Source organism: Leptosomus discolor, chromosome 1 (genome assembly GCF_034619465.1).
Source record: "Leptosomus discolor isolate bLepDis1 chromosome 1, bLepDis1.hap2, whole genome shotgun sequence".
Taxonomy (NCBI): Eukaryota; Metazoa; Chordata; class Aves; order Leptosomiformes; family Leptosomidae; genus Leptosomus; species Leptosomus discolor.
Window position 1 is genome coordinate 202,254,443 of NC_141391.1, and position 26,407 is coordinate 202,280,849.

General features: G+C 41.6%; 1 protein-coding gene across 1 annotated transcript in view; it reads right to left on the reverse strand.

Annotated features, from left to right (window-relative positions):
* The window catches only part of LOC104347134 (sucrase-isomaltase, intestinal), a 64,168-nt gene that overhangs the window by 14,859 nt on the left and 22,902 nt on the right, over positions 1 to 26,407 (reverse strand). Inside the window, exons 8-16 of the mRNA XM_086473910.1 lie at positions 24,067 to 24,192; positions 22,895 to 23,026; positions 16,808 to 16,921; positions 16,580 to 16,696; positions 16,412 to 16,496; positions 11,130 to 11,247; positions 6,929 to 7,097; positions 6,274 to 6,390; positions 3,394 to 3,542 (exon numbers count right to left, since the gene is read on the reverse strand). Coding sequence (XP_086330036.1) covers positions 3,394 to 3,542; positions 6,274 to 6,390; positions 6,929 to 7,097; positions 11,130 to 11,247; positions 16,412 to 16,496; positions 16,580 to 16,696; positions 16,808 to 16,921; positions 22,895 to 23,026; positions 24,067 to 24,192 — 1,127 coding nt within the window. The remainder of the gene's footprint in view (positions 1 to 3,393; positions 3,543 to 6,273; positions 6,391 to 6,928; positions 7,098 to 11,129; positions 11,248 to 16,411; positions 16,497 to 16,579; positions 16,697 to 16,807; positions 16,922 to 22,894; positions 23,027 to 24,066; positions 24,193 to 26,407) is intronic.

Consider the following 26,407-nt stretch of genomic DNA (forward strand, 5'->3'; position numbering starts at 1 on the left):
CAGAGTACTTATAGTCCCATTCGCCTGGCATTAGCTGCCAGCTTGAGAAGAGATCTCTGTTCCACCATGCATCAGCTAATGAAAATATTGAATAGCACCTGGCAAAGAAAAGAGATCCTCCCCATCTCAGGAACCTCCACTCATCTGACATAAAATCCTTGAGACTTTAAATAGGCTTTCAATCGTTTGTAAGCCTATCTCTGAGAAAATCCATAAGGGATCCTCATTCCCTTCTTAGCTTATAAAAATGTCACGTGGAGTGTGTCCCCTCCTAAAATCAAGCTACCTTGTACCTCCTGCTTTCTCCAGCTCCTCTGCCCCCTTTTTCGTCCAACAGCCCTGCTCCTTTGTCAAAGATGGCAGCTGTGCTTGTTTACTATCATTCATTTTTGACAAATACACACTGGCTGTTGCATATAAATGTATTCTTCTCTAAGGATGTACAAATTATTTGTTAAAAATTTATTTCCTGTGTCTGTTGAAGTGACTTTGCAGCTGCCTCTGTCCAGAGACAGGTTTCTGTTGTACGCTGGCTGGAGCAGACTCTCTGATACCCTGCCTGCTCAGGGCATAGGCATACACTGCACACAGCCCAGACTTATAGAATTTACCCCAAATGTGCAAAACCACCTTGGCAATAGAAAGACATCTATTCGGTATTTGGATTTCTAAAACATTGCAAGTTTAGGGGAGTACACGGAACTCGGGGCAAAAATGTTCTTGAAGACATGTCTCAGGCTCTGCCTAAAAGAAACCTCAATTTATTCAGAGTTAATTTTCTGTCAAAAACAGTAGCTCTTTTGAACACCTTAACCTTGGTCGTTATTACATTTTGACATAATGTTTTGTAAATATTTAAAGTAGGATGTGGTTTTAGACCAATTACCTTGTCTTAAATTTTTTGAAATATAAAACTTTTGGTTTTCTTGTCATGTCAATAGCCTCTCTGTATTTTTAATTTTGCTGTAATAAAATTATAATATTGATTCAATATACTTTGTTGTGGGAGATTTCAGGAGAAAAAGCTGATCAAGAAATTCTGACAAAAGAGAAGTTGATCTTAACTGCATATGGAAACAAGTGTCTCCCCATCTAACTCAGCACTATTTTCTCTTGCAATTATAACAACAAAGAACACAAATTCAGTGAACAAATGAACTTTCCCATTTTGAAAATATAAGCCATTAAGCCATATCTGTGATCTATAAAAGGTGCCTAATTCCATCTACAAGCTTCCTATGGTTAGATGCTGACCTCTCTTCTGTCTTATTTTTCCCCTGTTTAGCCATTAAGCAGAGCTTTTCCTTCTACTTCTTGGTCTTTTTGGACAGCTGAGCTACTGGCGCCTCTGTTTCACTGACTGAAAGCCTCAGAGGCACCTAAAATGCTTATAGAAATCCACTGGGATGTTGTTCTTGTTTGTTATTTGATGTGAGCACCTAAATATTTGAAATGAAATGAAAAAACTGAAATGACCACATGAACTAGCTATTGCTTGGAGACTCCCTGCCCAGGCAGGGTTGTTTTCACAATGAAGTTTTTGAACTCATAACAGCTCCACCTGAAAAGACAGTACATTTTTTTTGAGTTCTCCTTTGTGTTTGTTATAAGTAAGGGAAAGGTTTGATGTAAAATCCCTTCATCCATACATTGAAAATTCTGTTTCAGTTCTGTCTTTCTCTAAAACCCACGTTTCTCCTCCTGTTAGCATCTGGGTCACTTTCTCTACGTAAGTAGACCCACTAAACCAATTAATATTAATTAGAAATAGTGAGAAATAATCATTAAGTAACAATATTAACCAGAATTAACTAATAATAGTAAGAAACACTTCTAAGCCATTTTAGGATCTAGCTACAGCAATATTAGCAAGTGATGTGCCTACTAGGATTGGACCTAAGTAGTGAAACAGTTTGTGCTGATCTCCTGATGCCTACACTCCCTACAAACATTTTAGAGGGTTTATTTCCTAGTAAACCCAGTCTGGTCCCACTGATTGAACTCCCATCAATGGCTGGAGTGCACCTTTCAGCTCAGTTTCACCCAACGAAGTCTTCCCTGGTACATCAGAGACTGCTTTACCGTTCAAATCAAAGCAAATTTGGAAATTTGGTAATGCAGATGTGGCCCAAATAGAGTTCAAGTATGCTGGGAATGGTCAGAAAGGCAGCTTAACATCACTAAAATAATTCTATATTAACAGAGATTAGCTAATATTAAAGCCAAAATTGACTCAGTTATTTCCAGTTTTAATACAAAAATGATTAAGCAAAAATAGAACTAAAATAAATACTTCAGATATAGCATATCACCCCTCGAAAGACGAGTACCTATAAAACTTCTCCTTAATGTAACGCAGTTAAATGAGCTAGCAGAGTAGGAAGAGGAAGGATACTGCTTTTAAAATTTATTAGTTAAACATTACCCTGAGTAGGCAAAACAGGTTTTGTGTATATTCTTTCCATGCTGGAATGGTCTGCACTACTGTAATCTCAGTTTAATTTGCAAAAAATGCCTTACCCTTTAACCAAATGTTTTTAACCTAAAGGGAAAAAGAATATTAAACAGTCCAGGAAGTAGCCTGCACCAATGAGACTAAACTGTGTGAGAACTTCTGATAGTAGCCTTTCATATGTATTATTTACAATCCTTTTGATCAAGTTTTTGCATAAAGCATTCTGAAGTACAAAATTTACCAAAAGCAGGTAAAAAGCTAATTAAAAGATGCTGAGAGGGAAACTAAACCTCACTTTGATTCCTTCTTCTTCCAAACAGAAAAAATGAGTTGTTCCAAAAATCTGAGGTCACATTTTCCGATCAGTTTTTCAGTCTGTATTTATTAATCTCGATTTTGCACCTGCTTCTACACTCAAGCATCTCTATCTCTGTTTTCTTTGTGCAATTTGTGGACACAGATGTGGGTTTCATACATATCATGCAGATGCAAGTGCTAAAATGGAAAATGCAAATGCTGTGGATGATTGGAAAAAGGAGACTTCTCTGTGTGAGGCCTTCTTGGAATTCTGGACCAGAATACAGATTTCACAGATTTCATTCAAATACAGAAAATACAGGTATGTGATTCCTATTTTTAAAATAAAAAAGAACTGCATATTTGCCTAAGACAAGAAATTTCCAGAATTCTCGTTGCTTAAGTTTTTTTCCACTGAAACAAATACAGGTTATACTTTAATGAAAATCCATTGTGTCTATTAAGAGTTATTTTTATGCATATAATTTGATTTGATTTCGTTGTAAAACTGTTCTTTTAAAGAGAGACCATGCAGTAACATTACTGTGACTATTCTCAGACAGATGTCAACTAGTGTATACATAGAAGTTCAATTACTTTTGTGAGTAAAATACAATTAAAAAGAGAGACTCCAAACTTACTCATGCATCAGCGACCGCACCACCGTGTTTCCATGAACATGAGACTCAAAGAACAAGGTGTATAAGTATGGCAGCAGTGAGTATCTGATCCGAAGCGTAGCACGAGATATCTTGGCAAACTCTTCTCCAAACACTGCTGGGTCCTGTTCCTGTTAAGGAAAAGCTTTGATTCATACTGAGAGTTATAATTAGGGACCGCAAATTCGACAGAGAACATGTACTCAACCTAAGGAGAGCTGTGGCTGACATAATGCTACAAAAGTGAATGTTTAAATAAGAAAAAGCACTGATTTGCAAATTGGAAGATGTATGAAGAACAACATCCATTATCATCAAACTAATATTTGTATAAAATTTTTCAACTTGAAAAATTCCCTTCAGTTCAGAGGCATCGGGCCCCACCCTGGCGTATATGAGCTGCCTGCAACCACCCCTAGCAGGAGTGGAGCTGGGGTTTCATATCTGTGATCAGGAACAGACACTCTGCCTCTAGAAATTAGTTCGTCATGGAAATGCAAGCACTATGGGACAGAGAAGGTGAAACACAGGAAAAAAGGAAGACGGATAATCTGCAAAACAAAAGCGTAATTATGTTGGCCAAGAATGTAAAGGCAAATCTATATAAAAGTAAGAATAAATTCATGGCCCTGCTGAAGCCAACAGGAGTGACTGAAGTCATTGGTGTGGTGGGGAAAACTTTTCATTTATACAAAGAAACTTGATTTCTCCTCCTGCGCATACCACTTCAGGATGCCCCGACTGAAGGGTCACCTACGCGTCAGAAGTGCCCCTCGCCTCCTCGCTGCCAGCAATGCTCTCCTGGGAAAGAAGGCATGCATTCCAGGTCCCATCATGAAGAGGGCAGGTTTGAGCAATATGTCTACACTCATTGGCTGCTTCTGATCTACTTCAAGATAACCGCGACTCTCCCCTGCCATGGGATGCAGAGCATGCAGCCCGGGACAGTGCTGATACGGGAAAAAGTTACAGCTCCTTTAATTCCTTCTGTCTGACCTTCTCCAGTGCTAAACTGAGCCAGCTAACGAGTCACACGGCTCCCTTCCTCCTTGACAAAATTTTCCCATAATACTCAGTTTTCTCATTAAAATTGAAGAATGTGTGATGAATTCCAAGGATAATGAAACATAAAAGGAATAGAAGTAACAAAGCTTTTTATATTATCTAGTGCTTTTCAGACAAGAAAATTATTAATTAAACCATTTGAAATCCCCAACGGATTAGGCAAAGTGGATATTTAAGATTCCATTTTAACACTAACAGTATTAATTAAACACAATATTTAAGTTAAATTTCTCCATTATTGTGTTTACATCAGAATTAGTCACTGACAATATTCCCTACTGGCTCTGAACTCCAGAGCATCCATCTATTATTTCAAAAATTGCACTATATTTTTACCAGTATTCTGACACTGTACAAATGTTGCCTAAGTTCACAAAAACAGTCAGACTTCTTAGGTGATGCTGAGTCACCCAAAATGCCTTGTTCATTTCTTTCAGTGAATACAATCTTTTAAATGGATTTAAGTAATCCAATAAAACCAAGTGTATCTTCTGCTACTTATGTCATTCACTTCACATTGAGTTGCTGGTCCCATCACGTAGACCCCATTGCTCTTTTCCTGATTACGAAATTGTGCGTGTGTGATTAACACCCACTCCCCTAGGTCAGACCCTGTTTGCATGCTCAAAGGGCGAAGCAAACATATATAGATAAAGTACCTCCAATTTTAGTGGAGGAGTAAAAAGAAAATATTTATCAACAGCAGCAGCTAACACCTCACAGATATTTGTTCTCCTAGAGAGAAATACCTCAGCATATCTCGGGGATCTATGGGATGATGTCTGACAGTCTTAATGACAGCACTATTGCTTATTATTCCTGCATTTGCCTGGTTGCTGAATGTCCATCATACTTTCATGCAGAGACAGAGGTCTTTCTGAGGGTATAAATGTTGCAACATTTTGATACAACTTCAAAGAAAACTGAAGGTTAGCTAATAACCTGAGCACCAGCACTGCATGGATCACTTTATAGAAGAAAAAAAAAAAAAAAAAAAGACAGTTATTGAACTAGCAGAACCATTTCATCATGGTTGCAGACAAACACAGTGTACTTACAAAGGCTGCAAGACCTTCAAACTGTTCTTAGTTAGAAACAACCTGATAATTCTTTCTATCTGCAATATCTTGAAAGGACAATAAGTCGAAGCCGGAGCATGGGTCTGGACTGAGAATGCACTTTTTCCTCCTTCTCATGGGCTCATTGGCCTTTATGAGTCTTTGTTGATTCTTGGCTGATAGTGCTGTCGCTATCACTCGCTCTCCTTGGAGTTCTCACATGTTTGTCTGGAGTTTCTAACTGTGGTGTTTGTCTGAAACTTGCTTTTAAACAGCAGGGATGGTGTATAATGCCCTCCCTCCCCTTCCTGCAGTGCCTATTATAGTTACAGAAGTCTGAGACAAAAATTGAAGTAAACAAGGGAGTTGGAAAATGCTCTGACACTCATTGGCTCTTAAATAAAACCTAGGCTTCAGTAGGCAAAAAATGGAGGAGATAAATCTTACAAGCAGTGTGGGAAGACCATTTTCTGTCATTCAAATTATGCACTACACATTTCTGCATGGCTTTTGGATGTTAAATACTACATATTTTTCAGCACTTCTATGTCATCTTACATTACAGATGGGAAAAATTTACACTTCACCATGTAATTCCTGCTCTCAGTGCACCACTTCTTTTCACCCACCGCTCCAGTTTACCCAAGAATGACAGGTTAATTTCTGAGAAAGTAATACAAATCACCATCGTCATTACTGTAATCGTGGACTAGAGCTTTGTGTAACTTGGTTTACTTACTCTATTTCCTTCTGCATTGTGGTTTCTGGAAAATGGATAGAAAGAGCCAAGCTGCATCCAGCGCAAGCAGAGTTCATAGGTAGTGTTGTAGTTAAACCCACAGATGTCAGCACCAATCTAAAGAAAAAAATAAAATCGTGGGATAAGTGTTTGTGATTGTGACCGAGGCTCAAAAACGAGAAACTACAGAAGTTTGTTAATAAAAATAATTTTCAGAAAGAGATACCTATTTCTGATGACTTTATAAGAATGCTCCATAGTGATATGAATTTTTCTGGGACTGAGACTATACTGGCTCTTAGAGCATTAACATCACTGTGGGAGATCTGACCACATTTCGATAATTCTACAAACTCTCCAGCCCAGCTTGCAAAACCAGAAATACATGGAGGGACCTCAATGATAGAATACGTAATATAAAGAGATCAGGTTTGGACAGCATGCAGTGACTTAATCTGAATCTAGCAGTGCTATTTCTGTTTCTCTTTAGCCAGCCAAGATTGATGACATTTAGCTTTTTTTAATCTATGGTTCCTTATGCTGTGGAGGCTGTTACTGCTGGCCGTCTCAAGCAGCTTAGTTCAGAAAACATTTGAGTTAATTTAAAATGATACTGTGTATGAGCCACTAACTGCCTGAAGAACACCAGACTTACATAGGGGATGCCAAAGAGGTTGAATTCCAGGATTCCAATGATTGAGTAGTGCATGTCCTTCCACTGAGAGAAGTTGTCACCCAGCCAGTGACCCCCATGCTTCCCACTGCCGACGAATGTAGATCGACTCAAGACAAATGCTCGCTTTCCAGTTGCCTGCTGGACAACACTGGGAAGAAATGCAACAAGAAATGCAACAAGGCCAAGTGTAAGGTCCTGCACCTGGGCTGAGGCAATCCCAAGCACAGATACAGGCTGGGCAATGAGTGGATGAGAGCAGTCCTGGGGAGAAGGACTCGGGGGTGCTGGTGGATGACAGGACAAACACGAGTAAACAGTGTGTGCTTGCAGCCCAAAAAGCCAGCTGTATCCTGGGCTGCATCAAAAGAAGCGTGGCCAGCAGGTTAAGGGAGGTGATTCTGCCCCTCTACTCGGCCCTCATGACACCCCACCTGGAATACTGCATCCAGCTCTGGAGCCCCCAGCACAAGAAAGACACGGAGCTGCTGGAGTGAGTCCAGAGGAGGTCTACCAAGATGGTCAGAGGGTTGGAGCACCTCTCCTACAAGGACAGGCTGAGAGAGTTGGGCTTGTTCAGCCTAAAGAAGAGAAGGCTCTGGGTGACACCTTACAGCAGCATTCCAGTACCTGAAGGGGGCCTACAAGGAGGCTGGGGAGGGACTTTTTACAAGGGCCTGCAGTGATAGGATGAGGGGTAATGGTTGGAGGCTGGGAGAGGGCAAGTTTAGACTAGATGCAAGGAAGATCTTCACCTTGAGGGTGGTGAGACACTGCAACAGGTTGTCTAAGGAAGTTGTGGATGCTCCATTCCTGGAAGTGTTCAAGGCCAAGTTGGATGGAGCCTTGAGCAACTTGGTCTAGTGGGGGGTTGGAACTAGATGATCTTCGAGGTTCCTTTGAACCCAAACCATTCTATGATTCTACGAAGATCAAGATCATTAAAAATAAGAATGGTAACTAAACAGTCACATGATCAACCTGAGCTTTCAGGCACAATTTTATCTGAAGGGATGTTATTCATGAAACAATTATTATTGTGGTCCCAAGTCACAGGAAAATGTGGCTGCAAAACTGCAAATAACAGGAAGTTTTACTCAGTGGCCAAATTAAAAAACTAAATTCTATCTGATCCACAAAACAATTTGTTTCAGGTATTTTTAGTCTTCCTAAAAATAATTTGTGTTTAATTTATTCTCAACAGCATTTCAAACTGAAAAATTGAAACATAATTTCCTTTCTGTATTAGTACATCTAATTTAGTATCCTACAGGTTCCTAAAAAACAGTATAATATGTATTTTTTTCAATATAGGATTTGTTTAGAGATCTGTACTATCAAATAAAGTTCTAATACCTTGGAATTAAAAGTAAAAAACACCACAAACCATCAAAACTAGATCTGAACATCTTAAAAAAAAAAGAAATAATCAATATAGAAAGCAAAAATATAATCATTCAAAATGTCACCCCATTCTCGTAGTATTTCCTCTGGTTTCCTGTCATTATTTGATGTATGAGGTTTCGTTACAGAATTAGTGGTGTAATGAATTTTTCCTTGCCTTTTGAAAATAATCTTGCTGCATCACCAGAAAATCAAGGAAGTGCAATATGCCTTATTAACAAATCTGTTACAGAATTCCTCAACATAGGATGATCTCTATACATAATTACACATTGCAATATTGTGTATTGCAGGAACTCAATTTCAACTCTGTTTTAACATGATTTGGGCAATACAATTTAGATTCTCTGGGAAATCCAAGCATGAAATGTTAATCATGTTGTTCACCATCCACCTCCTTCTCCCTTTCCTTAATGACATTTGATCAAGGGCTCTTTCATCCGTATTCATCATGGCTGATATTCAGGATTGGTTCTGTAATGATCAGAGCCTTTGAAATGCTTCAACATTTGTTTCTGAAGCAAAATCCCAACAGCTTTGATGCAAGCCTAAACATAATAACCTAATGGGCCATATGCAGCAAGAAGTGCAATTCTTGAACCACATGGGACCTGCTGGTTCTGAGTTGTAAGCTCCCTGCTGGGTCCCACAACTGCACAAGACTCCATGTGCTTTGTATAAATGGCATTTTGGAGGCATTTCATGGATGTCCCGAGTACAAGTCCTCTCCTCTGGCTGTGCAGCACAAATCTTTGTCTCCATTTACAAATGCAGGTGCTAATGAAGGCAACATCGGATCAGCTCAACTACAACCCAGAACTGCATAAACAATTTGCAACAAGTAATTTATTGAATAAATTTTAGTCTGTTGTGAACCATTGCTGAACAGGTCCTGATGTCAAATGTATTTGTTGACTGAAATTATTTACAGAATACCATGTGCAAATGGCTCGTGGTGTTAAGCTATGCACAAGCTGATTGCTGTTAGTTCATGTATCCAAATTCAAGCCATTTGACACGGGTCAGATGATACATTTCCTGTTCTCTGGATGCGTTAAAATAATTCTTAGAATTGTTTTTTATACGGTTATGAACCTGTCAGTCATTTTCAGGCAATATCCTGCAATTGGTGCTGGTTTGCTAAATATTCCTGTTAGTAATTTAATTTAACATATTATTTGTGAAGAGTGAATGCAGAAAGAGCATAAAACCAGCCTTGAAAAAAAATGTGTTTGAGAAACCCAAATGAATATATATGAAAAATTCTTCACCAAAGTTTCCCAGCTTTGCAGAGAATCTGGCCTCTGCTTGTGCTTTTGGTGGTGCTCTCCAGCTTTGAAGGACGCTATATTTGGCTGAGCAAAATCTGTGTTTCTTTTGGAATAAGCCCTGGAAGCAAGTGCTGCAGAAATGGTGAAGGTTCACAGACCTCAGGGAGGCTGCAAGGAGCTGTGCAGCAGTAACCATCCCAATGGCATTGGTCCAGATTAGTGCGGATGGGACAGCGTGCATGCTGAAGGGGCTGGGACAGATGTGCCAGCACACAGAGCTTTTCCTGCTAAATTCACAGGGTTTGTCTCAGGCAGTTGGCTTTGCTAGCACAGAGCCAGAATAAAATAAAAAAAAACCAGCTCAAGAAAACAGGCAAATCCAAAATCTCTATTCAAACATCGTTACCAAGACAGTGTATAGTTATGTGGACCCCAGTGTGCAGAGGACAAATCCCAGTGGAGAGACCACAAGTGAGAGGATCTTTGCTGAGATTGGGGCATAGGGGCCCAAAAACCATGCAGTGTCCCATATGTTCTAGCTGGGCTGGGTGGCCAGTGAGAGGTCCAGGGTTCAAGGGCTTTCTGCTCCTTCTCTCAGAAGCTGGAATGCTTTTCAGTCAGGCCAAGAGCTGGCAAACAGTTTCTGGCTTTTACCTAGCACTTCACTTCCCCCAGGCTTGATGTACAAAATACAAGTGCATCAACACTGTAAGCAGGTTCACTTAGCCATGTCGTCTGGATGCTATCACAATACAACTGCTGAAAATGAGTGCTAAATGCTGAAATAAGCCAGCACAAGGACCCTTGCTTTGGCACTTACATTGCGGTATTAAACTTATCCATGTTTTAGCTCAGTCTCTGCTGGAAAAGGCATGATTTGCCCATTTGATTTAATCCAACAGCTAGCTTTCCACTGTCACTCCAGATTCACAGCAACAGTCTGACTGTCTAAGATAGTTTTGAGTGCTTCCCAACTGCAAAATGAGTTTTACAGTAGCTGACAGCAACTGTGCTGCAGTGCAGCTCTGTCCTCCCGGACTGACTAAACCCCAAGACAAAATGCAAACCAAAAAGCTCCAGAAACAGCCAGGGGAGATGTGCAGTTCAGGTTCTTCACTGGCAGTGACAGAAATTCCTCTGTTTGGGCCATGGTAACGAAGGGATGGAAAAATTCCCCTGATGCCACACAAGGCTGCTTCTGCAGCAGCTGCATGTGAGCAGCTCTAACAGAGAATAAGAACATCTTGCTCTAGTTATACAAAAGCAGCAGCTGAAGAGTTAGGCACTACAAGTAGATCTTGAATTTAACTAAGAAAAGTAAAATTGGAAAAGATTCTTTTTCTTTTTTGAAGGTTCCGTTTTCTTGAAATCTCTTACTAAAAGACAAATAATAAAGCATGGGGCTGTTTCTAATTAGATGATATTACAGATTTCCCAAATAATATCAGCGGCTTTTAAAAGGTATTTCAGTCACCTGAAATCTACTTAGAAATACTTAGAAAACTTACTGGAAAGTTGGTGCTGTCTGTGACCAGCCGAAGAGAGAGTGTGTGTTATAATGCTCTCCGAGGTAAGTCTTGGAGTCGGGACACAATGTCTTTTGCGCCAGGGAATGATCAGAAATGCCTGAGGATGATACAAAATACTGTAAAATTATATACATAACAGTTCAAATCTCTTCATATTTCTACTAATTTAGGGGTGAAAATACCAAAGGATTTGGGGAGAGGAAAAGCTGAAGAAGTGCCAGACCTACGCTGATTAGAGGTTAGCATGTAGCCATGAATACTCGCTTGTGGACAGGCGTATGTGTCCTCAGGAGGGTGAGAGCACTGAGTAACACTGTTAATTAATTTCAAGTTTCGTGTCCAATAACTCAAAATTACTGTACAGATATCATGTATTCAGTAAGCAGTAGCCAGAACGAAAATTTCTGCATTGCTCAATTAAGAATACACCTACATCTTAGATAATGACAAATTTTACTTAAGAGCAGAAATGTTGCTAGGCAAAAAAAAGCGTAAACCAGAAATTCAGATGCCCAGGGAAATTGTATCGTTGTGTGAAATCATGAGACCTTGGTTTGTGTATCACTCAAGTGCAGATGTAGGTAGGCAGCACGGTTCTGCCCTGTTATGGCAAAATTCACACCTAAGCTCAGCTCTGGCCCCTCTTTTCCCGTGAGGCACTGAGGACTAAAAGGCAGCAGGACTAACGGCAGGGCCCCAAATAGCATTGAGAGTGATGAGTGGGGAGTGTTGGAGGTGTGCAGGGGAGGAAAAAGCATGTGGTGTAGCAGTCCACAGGGTGTCATCTGCCATGGCCCGATACACTGCACAGAAGAGAGCAAGGACAGACTATAATGGGTATATTCCCATGCGGATGGATTATCCAGTAACTCTTTCTATCAGCAGGTCACAGGCAGTGGAGACAGTGGTAGGTTTTTGCCTTCAGTAATAGTCAGGGGTAGCCCTGACATCGCTGACACAGTACTGGTTTAGTGCTGAGCCAAGGGGAAGCAATATGAGGCACGAATTGCCTGCACAGATGCTGCATATCCCACACCAGGGTGTGGAAAATGTGATTCTCGTCCTCTGCAGGTAACCTTCGTGAAAATGCCATGTGAATTTCAGCAGGAATTAGGCAGGTCAGATGTTTGGTTTATAAAATGTATTTGTTTTTAGAGATGAAGTTGAAAATGTTATAAAATGCTCTCAAAAAAAAAGAAAGAAGGTGGATTCTCAAATATTCTTCTTTTGCATGCTTAATTGGGTGCACGCACTATTGTAAATATTTCCTTGTGAGCAAACAATCTCACTGCCTAATCACTCTTTACTGTAGTTTGTAGTTCATTACTACAAAGTGCATTTCTCTGTACCTGAAACCCCATTAGCCTCTCTGCTCTGCTGTGTCACCATAGCTGGAATCCTGGTGTTTGGATCTTTAGACACAAAGACTCCAGTGTCTCTGATCTGCATTAGAAAAAACTTAATTTATAGGCAACTTCCAAGTAACTTTGACTGATACGGCTTTGAAAAAGACACTGAAGTTCTGGGGAAAGTCACACTTAATGTCCCAGTGGCACTTAATTATTAGGCCCATAAAATTAAGGTGAGATATGAAAGAAAATGCTGCTACATAAGTCATATTTTCATGATTTGTTCTTATTCAGAGTATTTCGTATTCTGCCTCAGTAATACTGATTATTTTACAATTGCATATTAATCTTCAGTATAAAGTGTTTTATAGAAAATTGATTTGAAGGACATCTGTTTTTAGAAGTACAAACCACAGTTACATGTAATCGTGGTTATAATTTAGATAAGGAGACTGAAGGCTACATTAACAAAAAGCCTAAGGCACTAAAACTGGGACTGGCACAGATTAAGTCACCTAAGACAACATTGAGCCCCAAAAACACTTGCAACCCCAGGAAGGTCACAGAACCAGACTGGCAGGCATTGGAAGGGACCTCTGGAGATCGTCTAGTCCAACCCCCTGCTAAAGCAGGGTCACCTACACCAGGTTGCATAAGACTGCACCCAGGGGGCTTTTGAATATCTCCAGAGAAGGAGACTCCACAGCCTCCCTGGGCAGCCTGTTCCAGTGCTCTGTCACCCTCACAGTAAAGAAGTTTTCCCTCATGATGAGGTGGAACTTCCTGTGCTCCAGTTTGTGCCCGTTGCCCCTTGTTCTGTCGCTGGGCACCACTGAAAAGAGCCTGGCCCCATCCTCTTGACACCCACCCTTTAGATATTTATAAGCATTGATAAGCTCTCCTCTCAGTCTTCGCCTCTCCAGGCTGAACAATCACAACTCTCTCAGCCTTTCCTCATAGGAGAGGTGCTCCAGTCCCCTCATCGTCTTTGTAGCCCTCCACTGGACTCTCCCCAGTAGTTCCTTCTCTCTTGAACTGGGGGGCCCAGAACTGGACACAAGACTCCAGATGAGGCCTCACCAGGGCAGAGTAGAGGGGGAGGAGAACCTCCCTGAACCTGCTGGCCACACTCTTCCTAACGCAACCCAGGATGCCATTGGCCTTCTTGGCCACAAGGGCACGTGGCTGGCTCATGGTCCACTTGCTGTCTACCACAACTCCCAGGTCCTTCTCTGCAGAGCTGCTTTTCAGCAGGTCGACCCCCAACCTGTACTGGTGCACAGGGTTATTCTGTGCAGGCGTAAGACCCTATACTTGCCCTTATTGAACCTCATTAGGTTCCTCTCTGCCCAGCTCTCCAGCCTGTCCAGGTCTCACTGAATGGCAGCACAGCCTTCTGATGCATCAACCACTCTGCCCAGTTTTGTGTCATCAGCACATTTGCTGAGGGTGCACTCTGTCCCTTCATCCAGGTCATTGATGAATGTGTTGAACAAGACAGGACCCAATACTGACCCCTGGGGAACACCGCTAGCCACAGGCCTCCAACTAGACTCAGCACAACTGATCACAACCCCCTGAGCTCTGTCCTTCAGCCAGTTCTCAACCCACCTCACTGTCCCCTCGTCTATCTCACACTTCCTAAGCCTCCCTATGAGGATGTGATGGGAGACAGTGTCAAAAGCCATGCTGAAGCTGAGATAGACAACATCCACTGCTCTCCCCTCATCTACCCAACCAGTCATGCCATCATAGAAGGCTATCAGGTTGGTCAGGCATGACTTCCCCTTGGTGAATCCATGCTGACTACTCCTCACAATCTTCTTTTCCTCCACATGCTTAAAGATGACATCCAGAATGAGGTGTTCCATCACCTTTCCAGGGATGGAGGTGAGGCTGACTGGCCTGTAGTTTCCTGGGTCCTCCTTCTTACCCATTTTGAAGATTGGAGAGACGTTGACTTTCCCCCAGTCCTCAGGCACCTTTCCCATTCACCATGACCTTTCAAAGATGATGGAAAGTGGCTTAGCCACTCTCATGTCTTGTTGGACTAAGCAACTTAAGTCTCACCTCACACATACACCAGTCAAGGGCTTGCACAGTGTTGGCATAAAGTGAAGTAGAAAGCCCTTAAACGCTGGTTGAAAACAGATCTCCCACACCTTGGGAAAAATGCCTTAGGCTCCTGTCTGCAGCAGGGAGACCAACACCAGAGTGGTCTCCAGAGAGACCTTATAACAGCCTTCCAGTACTTAAAGGGGGCCTACAGGAAAGCTGGAGAGGGACTTTTTACAAGAGCATGTAGTGATAGGACAAGGGGTAATGGCTTTGAACTGAAAGAGGGTAGATTTAGACTAGATATAAGGAAGAAATTCTTCATTGTGAGACACTGAAACAGGTTGCCCAGAAAAGCTGTGGCTGCCCCCTCCCTGGCAATGTTCAAGGCCAGGTTGGATGGGGCTTTGAGCAACCTGGTCTAGTGGGAGGTGTCCCTGCCCATGGCGGGGGGGTTGGACTAGTTGTTTTTTAAGATCCCTTCCAACCCAAACCATTTATGATCCTATGATATGATTCTAACACTGTGAGTGACAAGCAGAAGTAGGTGCATATGTGCATGAGAAGGAGCAAGTCAGAGAGAGAAATTGGGCTAAAACCACACCTGTCTTCAGCATCCCTCACTGTCCTTACATGTCATGTAGATACCTAGGTCTCTAAGTCTGACTCCTGTATAATGGCTCAGACTTCGACGTTATTTGTCTCAAAGCTCAGCTTCATGGCTCAGAAGCCTCTTTATGGGTCCATTCCTCAGTCCTTTATTGGCAAGGGTAAAGGGAGCTCTGCTGTTTTGGTCATCCTCCCCAAAGTCTCACAGGTTTTTTTTGCAGCTCTGAATCCTAACAAAAATGGAGGTAACTTAAGGCAAAGGTGGAAATGTCTCATTAATTCCTGGTCTTTGGTCAACGAGAAGACCCACAGGGCGAGTATACAACAGTTACAATCAGCAGTTTCCTCACAAGAAGAGGAAACACCAAAATCATAACTAAAAGCTCTGCTTCTAGTTTCAATAATTTACATTCTTTTTATAATATTTTGTCACGTTTTTATGTTTCTCTTGTATTCAGAGTTGAAAAAAATGATATTTAATAAATCAAATGAAGAATTCACGTGCCAGTACAACTGCCTGAAGGGAAAAAGGGGTCATTTCCAGTACTTCACTGTCAATAACTCATTTATGTATCAGCTTCCTGATGCACATTAACACTGCTTGGGCAGCCGAGCTTTCCTGGGGAAATGTTGGCTGGATTAATTGCCAAGACCACTGGCACTAATTGTAAGTTCTCGTGGCTTCCTGAGGAAGAATGAGCATGTCATTAACTCGGCTGCTGGAAGAGGTGTTCCCATTCCTATCAGTCTCCCGTAGGCTTAGGCATTTTTAAACATATTTTTATTCTCTCCTAAGAGAAAGAAAAGATACTGAATTAAGGCATCAGGGAGATGCCATCTTCCCTGTCATGCTTTGTGGAAAAGGTAGAGAACACCCATCCCTGGGACTAGCAGTGGTGATGGTAAGGCAGAAGGGTTACTCCGTCCACAAATCTGTAGCTGAGTTACAGTATACAGGTATCTTGTCCTTTCTCTGATGCAGACCAGTTGCTCAGAGAATGGTAGGGAAAGTCATTTTTCTAGTCCTGAAACAAGGCAGCCCCAGTGACAGAGGAAAGTGGCTTATGTTTGATACTCTACCACAGCTGAGCCAATGGAGTCTTGAAAAAGTGTGTAACTGAATGCACAGAATAGGGAGGAAAAGATGGAAAATTCTGAGAGGATTGAGTTGTTTTTCTAAGAAATAGCCTATCCAGGATTAAAAAAAAAAAAAAAAAAAAAAAAGACTGTCAAGGAAACTTTACTTACTAGGGATGTAAGGAGGGTTATTGATATCATTAACAGCACATCCAGGATACTGGCCTCTTAAGAAATTGGACGGTTCATTCATATCCTTTAATAAAGAGAGTAAGACATGTATCCAAAACCTCATTTTCTTTTTTTAAAAGAAGGGAGGGAAAATATAATGAGACATACAATCCAGATCCCGTCGTAGTCAAGGACATCCTTTAACTCCAGACACATCTGGGTCCACCACTCAACTGTCCTGGGGCTGGTGTAGTCAGGAAACACTGATTCTCCGGGGGGCCAGGCCTAGAGTTCACAGGTATAACATGTGGTTATCTTCTCATTTCTGTTACACAGCTACCTTATCACTTTGAAGCAGCACTAGACCAAATGCATGAAAGAATTTAATAAACCAACCTTTCCAACAGCAGGAGTTACACCATCGGAGTTGTTCACCCAGACTCCCATTTCCTGTCCAAGATCATAAGGCCTATAAGTGCCCGGTTCTTCGTCTTTAGCTATGAAAGGGTCCTGAAAACAACAATTACACGTCCATTATCAAAATCCCGAAGGTAACAATTACTTTTCTATTTGTATATTTTAGAAAAATTTGGATTATATTCTTAATGTAGATTGCAATAATATTGGAAGAAATCAGCATTAAAGTTTAATAAGAGTTGAGAGCACACAGTAATTTAGTAAAAATCATTAAAGATAGGTCATGAGTATTTCTTGTATAAGGCAAAAGAAATGTGAAATTATTAAATACCCTCATGTTTATATTTTATGAGACATTCTATGTTCAAATGATTTTAGAGAAGCATTAGATTTTACTTTTCCCCCTGCCGAGGTCTCTGCTTGGCAGAGTGGGTTGCCACGCTGGGTATTCCCACATTTGGACACCTCTGGGTTTCCTCCAAGGCAATCCTCATTCCAGCTGCCTCAGCATCAGCAGCTCAATGCTGGCATAACTAAAATTTCTCAAAGGGTGTGAAGTTGGAACACATCCAACCTCAAAAGGACCTCGTTAGCCCTCTCTTCAGATTCAGCATCAGACAAGGGTGTTTTATGCCAGTCTGGTGGGGAGTAACCCAACTCATGCATGACTGTGGGATCATACATCTCTGTTCACCCCATAGCTTATCCATGCTGCCCCTTCCACTGCTTGGAGTGGTCACCACCTCCTATTGCTGCTGCTGACATCTCCCATCAGCTTCTCTGCCTCAGGATGGCCATTGGTAGCCATCAAGCTCATTGAAAGTGAGCCTAATCTGCCCCTGGGGAAGATGATGGCCCACCATGCCAGTAAGTAATAAAGTTAGGAATACTTCGAGATACCAGTGAATGACGAGATGCTATTCAACCCTGCTCAGCAGTCAACTGGGACTAAAAAGACATAAGTGCGCTTTGCAATACATCCCTAATAGGGAGCAGCTATCTGCTTTGTGTTATTTAGAACAGTGGAAGATTGCAGCCATTTTAGAAGAAGAGAATTCTTTACTTTTGTCTTAGAAAATATTATTCCCTTAGGTTCTGCTTAAGGCAAAACCTTTCAGCTATGAAACACAGTGGAGAAAAACACCACTGAAACAATTCTTCCATTCATTTACAGATTGTGTAATAATTTAAGTGAACTTTAATTAAAATGTGATAGAAGTCTAACTAATAAACTTCTTAAGAACAAAAATATTTGATCCCAAATGGTAAATTTCTTTAAAGGTATGTTTTAAAGCTCATTTTAATGCCTGAATTAATTGCCTGATTTACTTGTAAGCCCTCTGATAGTTATAGCCCTGATGAGGAAAGTATGTTCTCCGATGCCTCAAATACAAAAGCCCCTGTTAAATCCCTACCTTAAGTGCAAAACTCTGTTTAACTATCTAGCTCCAGCATCACCTCCATAAAGAGTATAAGTATCCATTACATTTTTAACTTGTTTAACAGTTCAGCTTTGGAAAAGAGAAAATTGTCCATCTGCAATAATTACCTTATAATTGTGGAAAAGATGTCTCTCAAGGGACTTGAAGGCTGGAAGAAGTCAGCTTAATTAGCTGCTCCTAATCCAAACTTCTGGTTTTCTTCAGAGGAAAGGTTATTCCAGTGCATAAATCTAATATATTATGCAGGTTTACTATCGTCCTAAAGAGAATAAAACCCTCCCGTGCATTCACGGGTTGTTTGTGGGGGAGGAAGTTCATGTCTGTTAAACTTTCCCTAACCCATCTTTTTAGCAGCTCTTGAAGAGCAGGTGCTGGGCATCCTTAACTGCAACTGACTGCCCTGAGACCTGGGGGCACCCAGCACTTATCCAGACTGACACAATTCCACCTATGGCCCCAAACGATGATTTTGATGCACATCCATAAAAACTGATCTCTGGAAATTTTAGCCTCTACAGATCACAGAGCTGGACTTTAAAATGTTAAAGCTATCAAGCATTATTTTGAATCATAAGCATGTTGCTATTGACTTTAAAGTAATTTGTCACTCATGCCATTCCTAGATGTTTCTATTTTTATTGTGATCTAATGAAAGATATACAAGGTCTTTCATTAAAGCTCCTCTTCAGTAATAATGTTTGTCATTTTACATTGTAGTCATTGTTACTTTTAGAACTTCTTTCTTTGTTTCTAAAGAACACATTTGTTCTGACTCAGTTGAAGTATGCACATTATTCAGTAGATAATGATGGCCAAGTACTGACAGTCTTAGACAAAATTTCCCTTGAATGGAAGTGGCCTCTGAAAGAGATCAGGAGAGAGAGGTGCTGAAGGACTGCATTTAGAGACTCCGGTAATCATGGGGCCATGCTACTATCAAGGTGACTATAGGCACAGAGGGCTCTCAGCGTTGGATGCAAGCATAGGGACTGGACTTGGTGATGGTGAGGCACTAGCCACCGCAGCGGTGGTGGCACAGCCGAGTTCAGGATCCTGTCCTCGGGCAGATTACCAGTGTTAATACTGCTGGCTGTCAGGATCTGCGCTTTGCTTGTGACCGTAGCAGTCTGAGATGAGGAGGACTGAACCCATCTCACCTAAATCCATTTACTGGAGGTTTTACATGACACTTAAGTGACTGCAATCAGAGCCCATTTCCTGAAATCATCATGAGGCAGGCAACAATCTGCTACACTTGGGGAACTCATTCATTACTGTCACTACCCAAAGGGAATCTAAATAGAAAAGTGTTCTTTCGATATCAAACTGTATTACACTTGCCTTGATTGCAGTTAGCGTGGCTTTGCTGTCATCTGGGAATGAAACCCCTCATACTGTTTGAGCTCATGACTCAACTTATGGCAAGACTTTACATCACTAAAGTATTCTGACAGTCAGAATTTGACAGAAATATCAGCAACTACAACAAAGTGAAAATAGAAAACTTCACTACCAGGGCAACCTATACTTCCCATTAGTTTTTAAAAATTAAGAACAAAGTAGATCAGCTTTTATTGTTTTTCACAAGGTTATCTAAAGAACTAGAGCAGAAGGCAGTCCTTAATTACAGGCTAGTAGGAGGAGGAAAGAAGGGCTTCCTATCCGGATTCCCATTAGCTCATTGCATGAATTAAGAATTTTTGTTATGTTCCTTGCCCAACAGCTGAGTTTAGATTTATATTACAACACCTCCTTGCAACGGTCTAGCATGCACCCTCTGAGAAACTGAAAAGGCTTTAAAAATGTTGTTGAAGTTAAACTCATAAGTAAGAGGATAACGTAGCTCACCCACTAAACTGTGACTGTTTGCCTGTAGGTTATTACCCAGCAAGCAGCAAGTGCAAAACAACTGGAGGCATCCTAACTTTGATGAAAAAGAGGTGACTACCATGTATTTACTGAAGGGCAAAAGTGTGCATAGGAAGTACTACCCCAAACTCACGGTATTTTCCTGATATATTCGTGTCTTGCAAACTTTTTTGAGATAAACCAATGAATAGGCAGGTGGTATTGAATGTTACAGGTCTAAGAGATTACGCAATTTTTTAATCCGTATTGATGATACAGGGAGGCTAAACTGCCTAATAGTAAGAAAGAGCGCTCAGTCTTGACAGCACATGTGCTCACCTACCACTTAGTTAGTTATTTATAATGATGTATCCAGTTAATTTTGGACTATTTTTGTCTTAAAGTTGCTCTCCATTAGAGTGATTTAGTGATCTGTTACTGTTTAAACACTGTGCCTTGGACCTCTGCTGATGGAAGCTGTTTTCACTGCTGCACCCTGGAGCTTCTCATGATTTACAGCTGCAGAAAAACTGGGACCTTCATAGGAATGCGTCTTTGAGGACAAATTGCTGGCAAACAGCACTCACTATATAGGCTGTTATTTCCATTATCAGTATGTAATTGATCACTCGGGATGTGGGGTTTTGTTTGAGATTCCTAGCAGTGAATGCAATTGTAATACAAAGAAGTGAAGATTAGGCCAATAATAAACATAGAGCAGGTACTCTTAATGAAACTACAAAAGAAAACCCAGCAGACTGAGGAACAGCAAATGTTATAACTGTATTTTAAAAAGAAAACACATGTGGGTATCTGTGGTGTTAACTAGTCCATCCTCATCCATATGCTAAACTTTACAACTGATTGTGGAGGAAAAAGTAAGGATAGGGATGCACTTCTGACTTTATCTATCTATTTGACAAGATAATGTAATTTTTAGATGAGGAAACTGCAGTAGCTCTGGGTTATCTTGTCTCCAGTAAACATCTGATACACCATCACAAGTGAAAGAGGAACTGTCTCACAATTTAGGACTCTGCTATTTAGTCTCTCTTCTCACAAGCCTTTGACAGGACCCTCATAACAAGATGAGGAACGTGGCCCTTATTTTAAAGGGACTGGATCAACTTAGGTCCCAAACATTAATGGATTATGTGCATTATGATTCAGCTGGATTAATGGGTCACCTTATAAGTATGAGCCAACAATACAATGTAGGTAAATGTGATGCAGGGCTTTGTCATATAAGACAATTTTTAGCAGAAAGAAGGAAATATTTCTGACATTCTCCAAACACTGTGGGGGCATCATCTAGAGTGCTGTGAAATCCAGTTATCTGCCACACAGGCAAATGCATTCAAACTGGGACACATGTGGGGGAGAGCTACTACAATGAGATCTGAAGACCTCATCCAATGAAAAGAGAACAAAATCCTTCAATTTGTTTAGCCTAGCAAAAAAGGCTGAGGGAGAATGCACTTGTTCAAATAAGTATATCAAGAAAGCAAGCAGAAGGATGAGAGACTGGCAGTTTGAGGTAAATAAGAATAGTAGCACCCAAATGAAAGGTGTGAACTGACCATTTAAGCAGGAGAATAGAAGACTGCAACTACAGCAAGAAATCCTGAGAGGGACTCTGTGGGACTGTCTCGTCCTTCCCCCATGGGTCAGCTCACCCTGAGCTGTCCCTGCTGCATCTGTCAGAGCCATTCGCAGCACCAGCTTGGGGAGGGACCCCCGGCCCTGGGCAGCTGGCTCCCTGCTCGGCTTGCCTTGAAGACAGGCTGCTTTATCCTAATGTCTGCCTTAAATCTTCTCTGCTGCAATTTAAAGCACTTTTCTTCTTATCTTGTCCCTAGTGCTTATGGAGAACAAATTACGCCTTTCTTCTCTGCACTGATACTTGGCACCCTTCATGCGCTGCTCCCAGTCCCGGAGCCTTCCCACCCCGACCCTTCCCAGGTGAGCAAGCCCTCCTAGTACTGCGCTGCTGGGGGCCCTGGAGAGCAAGGTCTTATGCACCTATCAAGGACTTTAATTTAATTTCTTATTTTATTCAATTTTTTATTTAAATTTCAGTGTAGTTAGCTAGTCTCCAACTTCCTTGCCACCGTTGGCACTCACTTAGCTATTGTGACAAAGAATAATTTTGACACAAGGATACATTTCTCTGGAGAGAAATAGCAAACTTTGTTGGAAAAATTGATGGGAGAAGATGGAAAACTCCGATTTTTACTTCTACCTAAATTAATTCGTTTGGTCATACGTCAGTTTTGGTTACAGGTTCAACATATATTTTCCAAAAATTTACATGCAAACAAATGTATCTTACATTAATTTGGATAAAAAGTAAATACAAGGTAATATGCATTTTAGTTACTAGCTTTCCAGAATGATTATGGATAGATTTTTTCCACTATTCAGCTATTTTTATGTGCATATTAAGTTCATTTTCAGGAAAAGAGTTGCATGAAAGGAATCCTATCTCTACTCAGCCCTGAACAGAGGCAAAATTTCTCATAACCGAGCAGGAAAAAGTGAAAGAGAATTAGTGTTATGGTATAGAGATGGTGCTGGTATACAGATATCTGATAAATGCAACACATTTAAATATGAAATCTGTGAGAAACTGTTCTTCAAGTCTTCTCAACAAATGACAAAAATGGAAAATCTGCTACAATAGAACACGTGCATTACCACCTAGATACTACTATGAACACTATGCTGCAAATAGTTCTTATAAATGGAGAAATAATTAGCAACATTGTTAATTTACCAGAATCACGACATTGTGCATTCCTTCCTTCTTCAGCTGTTGGAGGTACTCTGGCAGACCTGCATAATTCACTTTATCATAGGTGAAGTCCAGGCGACGTTCCATGTAGTCAATATCAAAATGTTGGACATCCTGAACATTTTTAAAGTAAACATTACATGAGTACTTCATCCAGCTCTGGAGTCTTCAGCACAGAAAAGACATGAACCTGCTTGAGGAGGGCCACGAAGATGATCAGGGCGCTGGAGCACCTCCCCTGTGAGGACAGGCTGAGAGAGTTGGGGTTGTTCAGCCCGAAGAAGAGAAGGCTCCAGGGAGACCTTATAGCGGCCTTCCAGTTCTTAAAGGGGGCCTGCAGGAAAGGTGGGGAGGGACTCTTGATCAGGGAGTGCAGTGATAGGACAAGGGATAATGGTTCCAAACAGAAAGAGGGGAGATTTAGATTAGATATTAGGAAGAAATTCTTTACTGTGAGGGTGGTGAAACACTGGAACAGGTTGCCCAGAGAGGTGGTAGAAGCCCCATCCCTGGAAACATTCAAGGTCAGGCTGGACGGGGCTCTGAGCAACCTGATCTGGCTAACGATGTCCCTGCTCATTGCAGGGAGTTAGACTAGGTGATCTTTAATGGTCCCTTCCAACCCAAACTATTCTATGATTCTATGATTGAAGTATTTGGTACAGAAAATCAGAATGTATGCAACTGCATTTCTAAAAGGTAACTAACATATTAAATGAAACCTAAGAGATTGGCTATAATAATTGTAAATAACTGTCAGGCCAAATTCAGCTCTTATGAACTTACATGGTAGCAATGGACAAAATGGAAATGTAGAAGTCCTAGTTTAGCAACTGTTTGGCAGTGACAGGCATCAGAAGTACCATAATTTATATTTAAAATGCTAGCACCTCATCCTGCATAACAGTAAATCCACACCAGAACCGCCTGCTGTGCAGCCAAGGCCAGCACTTAAACCTCATGTTCAAAGCCCACTTTAAATGTTCTTTTAAGTATTTTGAAGATATTACACACAAAAACCACTATATAAGATTATGAACATCCTTTTATTCTACAATTCTCTTCGTAGGATAATTATTTTTCCTCTATTATAACTTTATTCTTCTCAGTTTCGATTGTAAAATCAGCATGCACAGTGTAAAATTCATACTTACATATGGGATATCATAGTAGCGCATGCGATCGACAGTTTTCTTCAACACATCAAGGCTGCCATATCCCCATCGAGAGAGATGAAATCCCAGAGACCAGTAGGCAGGCATGTGTGGGCGTCCAATGGCCTACAGCAGGAATGAAGAACTGAATGAGGTCTGAAACATCAGGAGAGGCTCCCAGCTTATTTAAGCCACGAAGGTCAGGGCACAGGTGTCACACACCCATGAAATATCCCTTCCTTTCTCAGAATGACGCTTGGCTTCAAAAAAGCGCTTCTCCTGGTGGACCCTTGTCCTTAGAGGAGGCTCTGAGTGATGCCCACGCAGAGTGCCACTTCTAAGAACATCCCAGTGGAAGACACCACGCATAAAACCCAGGCTAACATTAAATGAGGGTCTCACTGGGGTCTCCACCTTCACTTACATGGTGCACACCAACAGAAGCCCAGCATGGAGCCTTGCACAGCCTGACCCTTGTCAAGTCCACAAGCCCTCGGTCAACAGCAAACAAATCTCTGACAGTACACAACAGCATCATATTTGCTAATTTCTCTGCCACATCTAGCTGGACAGAATCATCAAGAGTCTGATGTTTACTTGAGCTCTCTGAAGTTTTAATTATATTTACACACCACCCTGATGAAATGTCGTTACTTATGACTGACTGCTCTTATTGCTGGCCCACAGTATTGTGTTACCAGGCACTGACAAACCTCTTCAAAGTTGGCATTACTGTTTGGTCCTGAAATTCTCAACTGAAACATGAGATAATGAGTTAAATATGATTTTATAAATATTTGATTTCCACTGGCTCCACATAATCCAGCTGTAAATTGCATGAGGAAACTCGATTGAGAGCACAGGGGAGCGAGGCATCCTGCTCTGCTTCCCTGGAGAGAGCTGCTCTGGCAACCTGGGACAAACAGGGAGCAACCATGATGTGTCTGTTACAGAAATAAGCTGAAATCTGGCATTGCCTCATTAGTACACACTGGTGTCTACCTTGAAATCCTTACTCCAGTTTTAAACAGTTAGATCCCATGAAATTAATGTTAGTTCAGTATTTCTAGCATCCTTGCAGGCAATACATGAAAATCAAGTAGCTAGTAAGCACCCATGACTCATTAATCAGTTGCAGCTATTGACTGCCTTTGGCTAAATAGCTGTTCCTCCCTTATTTACTTGTGGATCTCTGTACTTAGGTGACTACGCAAAGTGAACAAGAACCAAACTTCGTATTTGCTTTAATTAAAGAAAACAAGGCACTCCTGGCACTCTCTATCTATTGCATTACGAAGCTCTCTAGAGATTGCAATGCGTAAAGGCATGTTCCTATGGGATTTTCTCCAGTAAGAGTCTGATCTGGGAAAGCAACGCTGAGCTTGTAAAAACTCTAAAGTACCTCATGGATGCTAGAGCTGGTGGGATGTACAAACTGCACCGGACAGAAAAACAGATGCGGGAGAGAAGCGGGGAGAAGCAGAGGATGTTTTAATGCACCCAAACTAGGGAAGAGACAGGGTAAATTGCTTCCAAATGGGAACGGTTTGTGGGCAGACAGGCAAACTTTAAGCACTAAGCATTACAAATTTGGCTACGCAGTATGCTTTCGCTTCTTGGGATGCTGCTATCTCACCTAAAAAAAAGCAGGAGGAGGCCAGAACAACTGGTGGGGTTCATGGTTTGAGTCCTTGCAGGAAGGGTGCTCCAGCTGAGCAGCACAGTTGTCCCACACGCCCGCTGCTCGTCCCGTTCCACCAGACTTAACTCTCTTCACCCTCCTCAACACATACTTCACCTCCAACTTAGCTGGAGGCTAATCCCTTCAGAGGAAGCAAGAGCAGCTATCAGCAGCATGCTCCTGATATAGCTGGACTCAGCCTTTGGTTCATGCCCCTGCGCCCTTGCCAGGAGAGGCCCTGGACAGATGAAGGTGGCCCGCTACCATGTGGGGGAAGGCCGGTGAGCAGTGACACACCATTGCCACCACAGTGCAGTCTCATCTGGTTACACATGCTGTTAGTTATTTCCTGACACACCTGACCACCTTTCAAGCTCTGCTGGGGTTTCCCATGGTGAGCTGAATGGGGCACAATGGCTCGGGACGATCTCCTAGACACCCTGTGAAAGAGCACTGAGGTGTCCAGCAGAGCACAGCAAGCCTCAGGGCAAGAAGTCTGCTTCTCTGTCACAACCGTACTCACTACATTAAGGATAAATTCATCTGAGGTGGCAGCAGAGCTTGTTTTAGACCAGCCAAGGCTGCAAGATTAGCTCTGTGAACACCACCACTTTGTGCTCGTAAAGCAGATGCACATTTTGCCCTCACTTTCTTTACTGT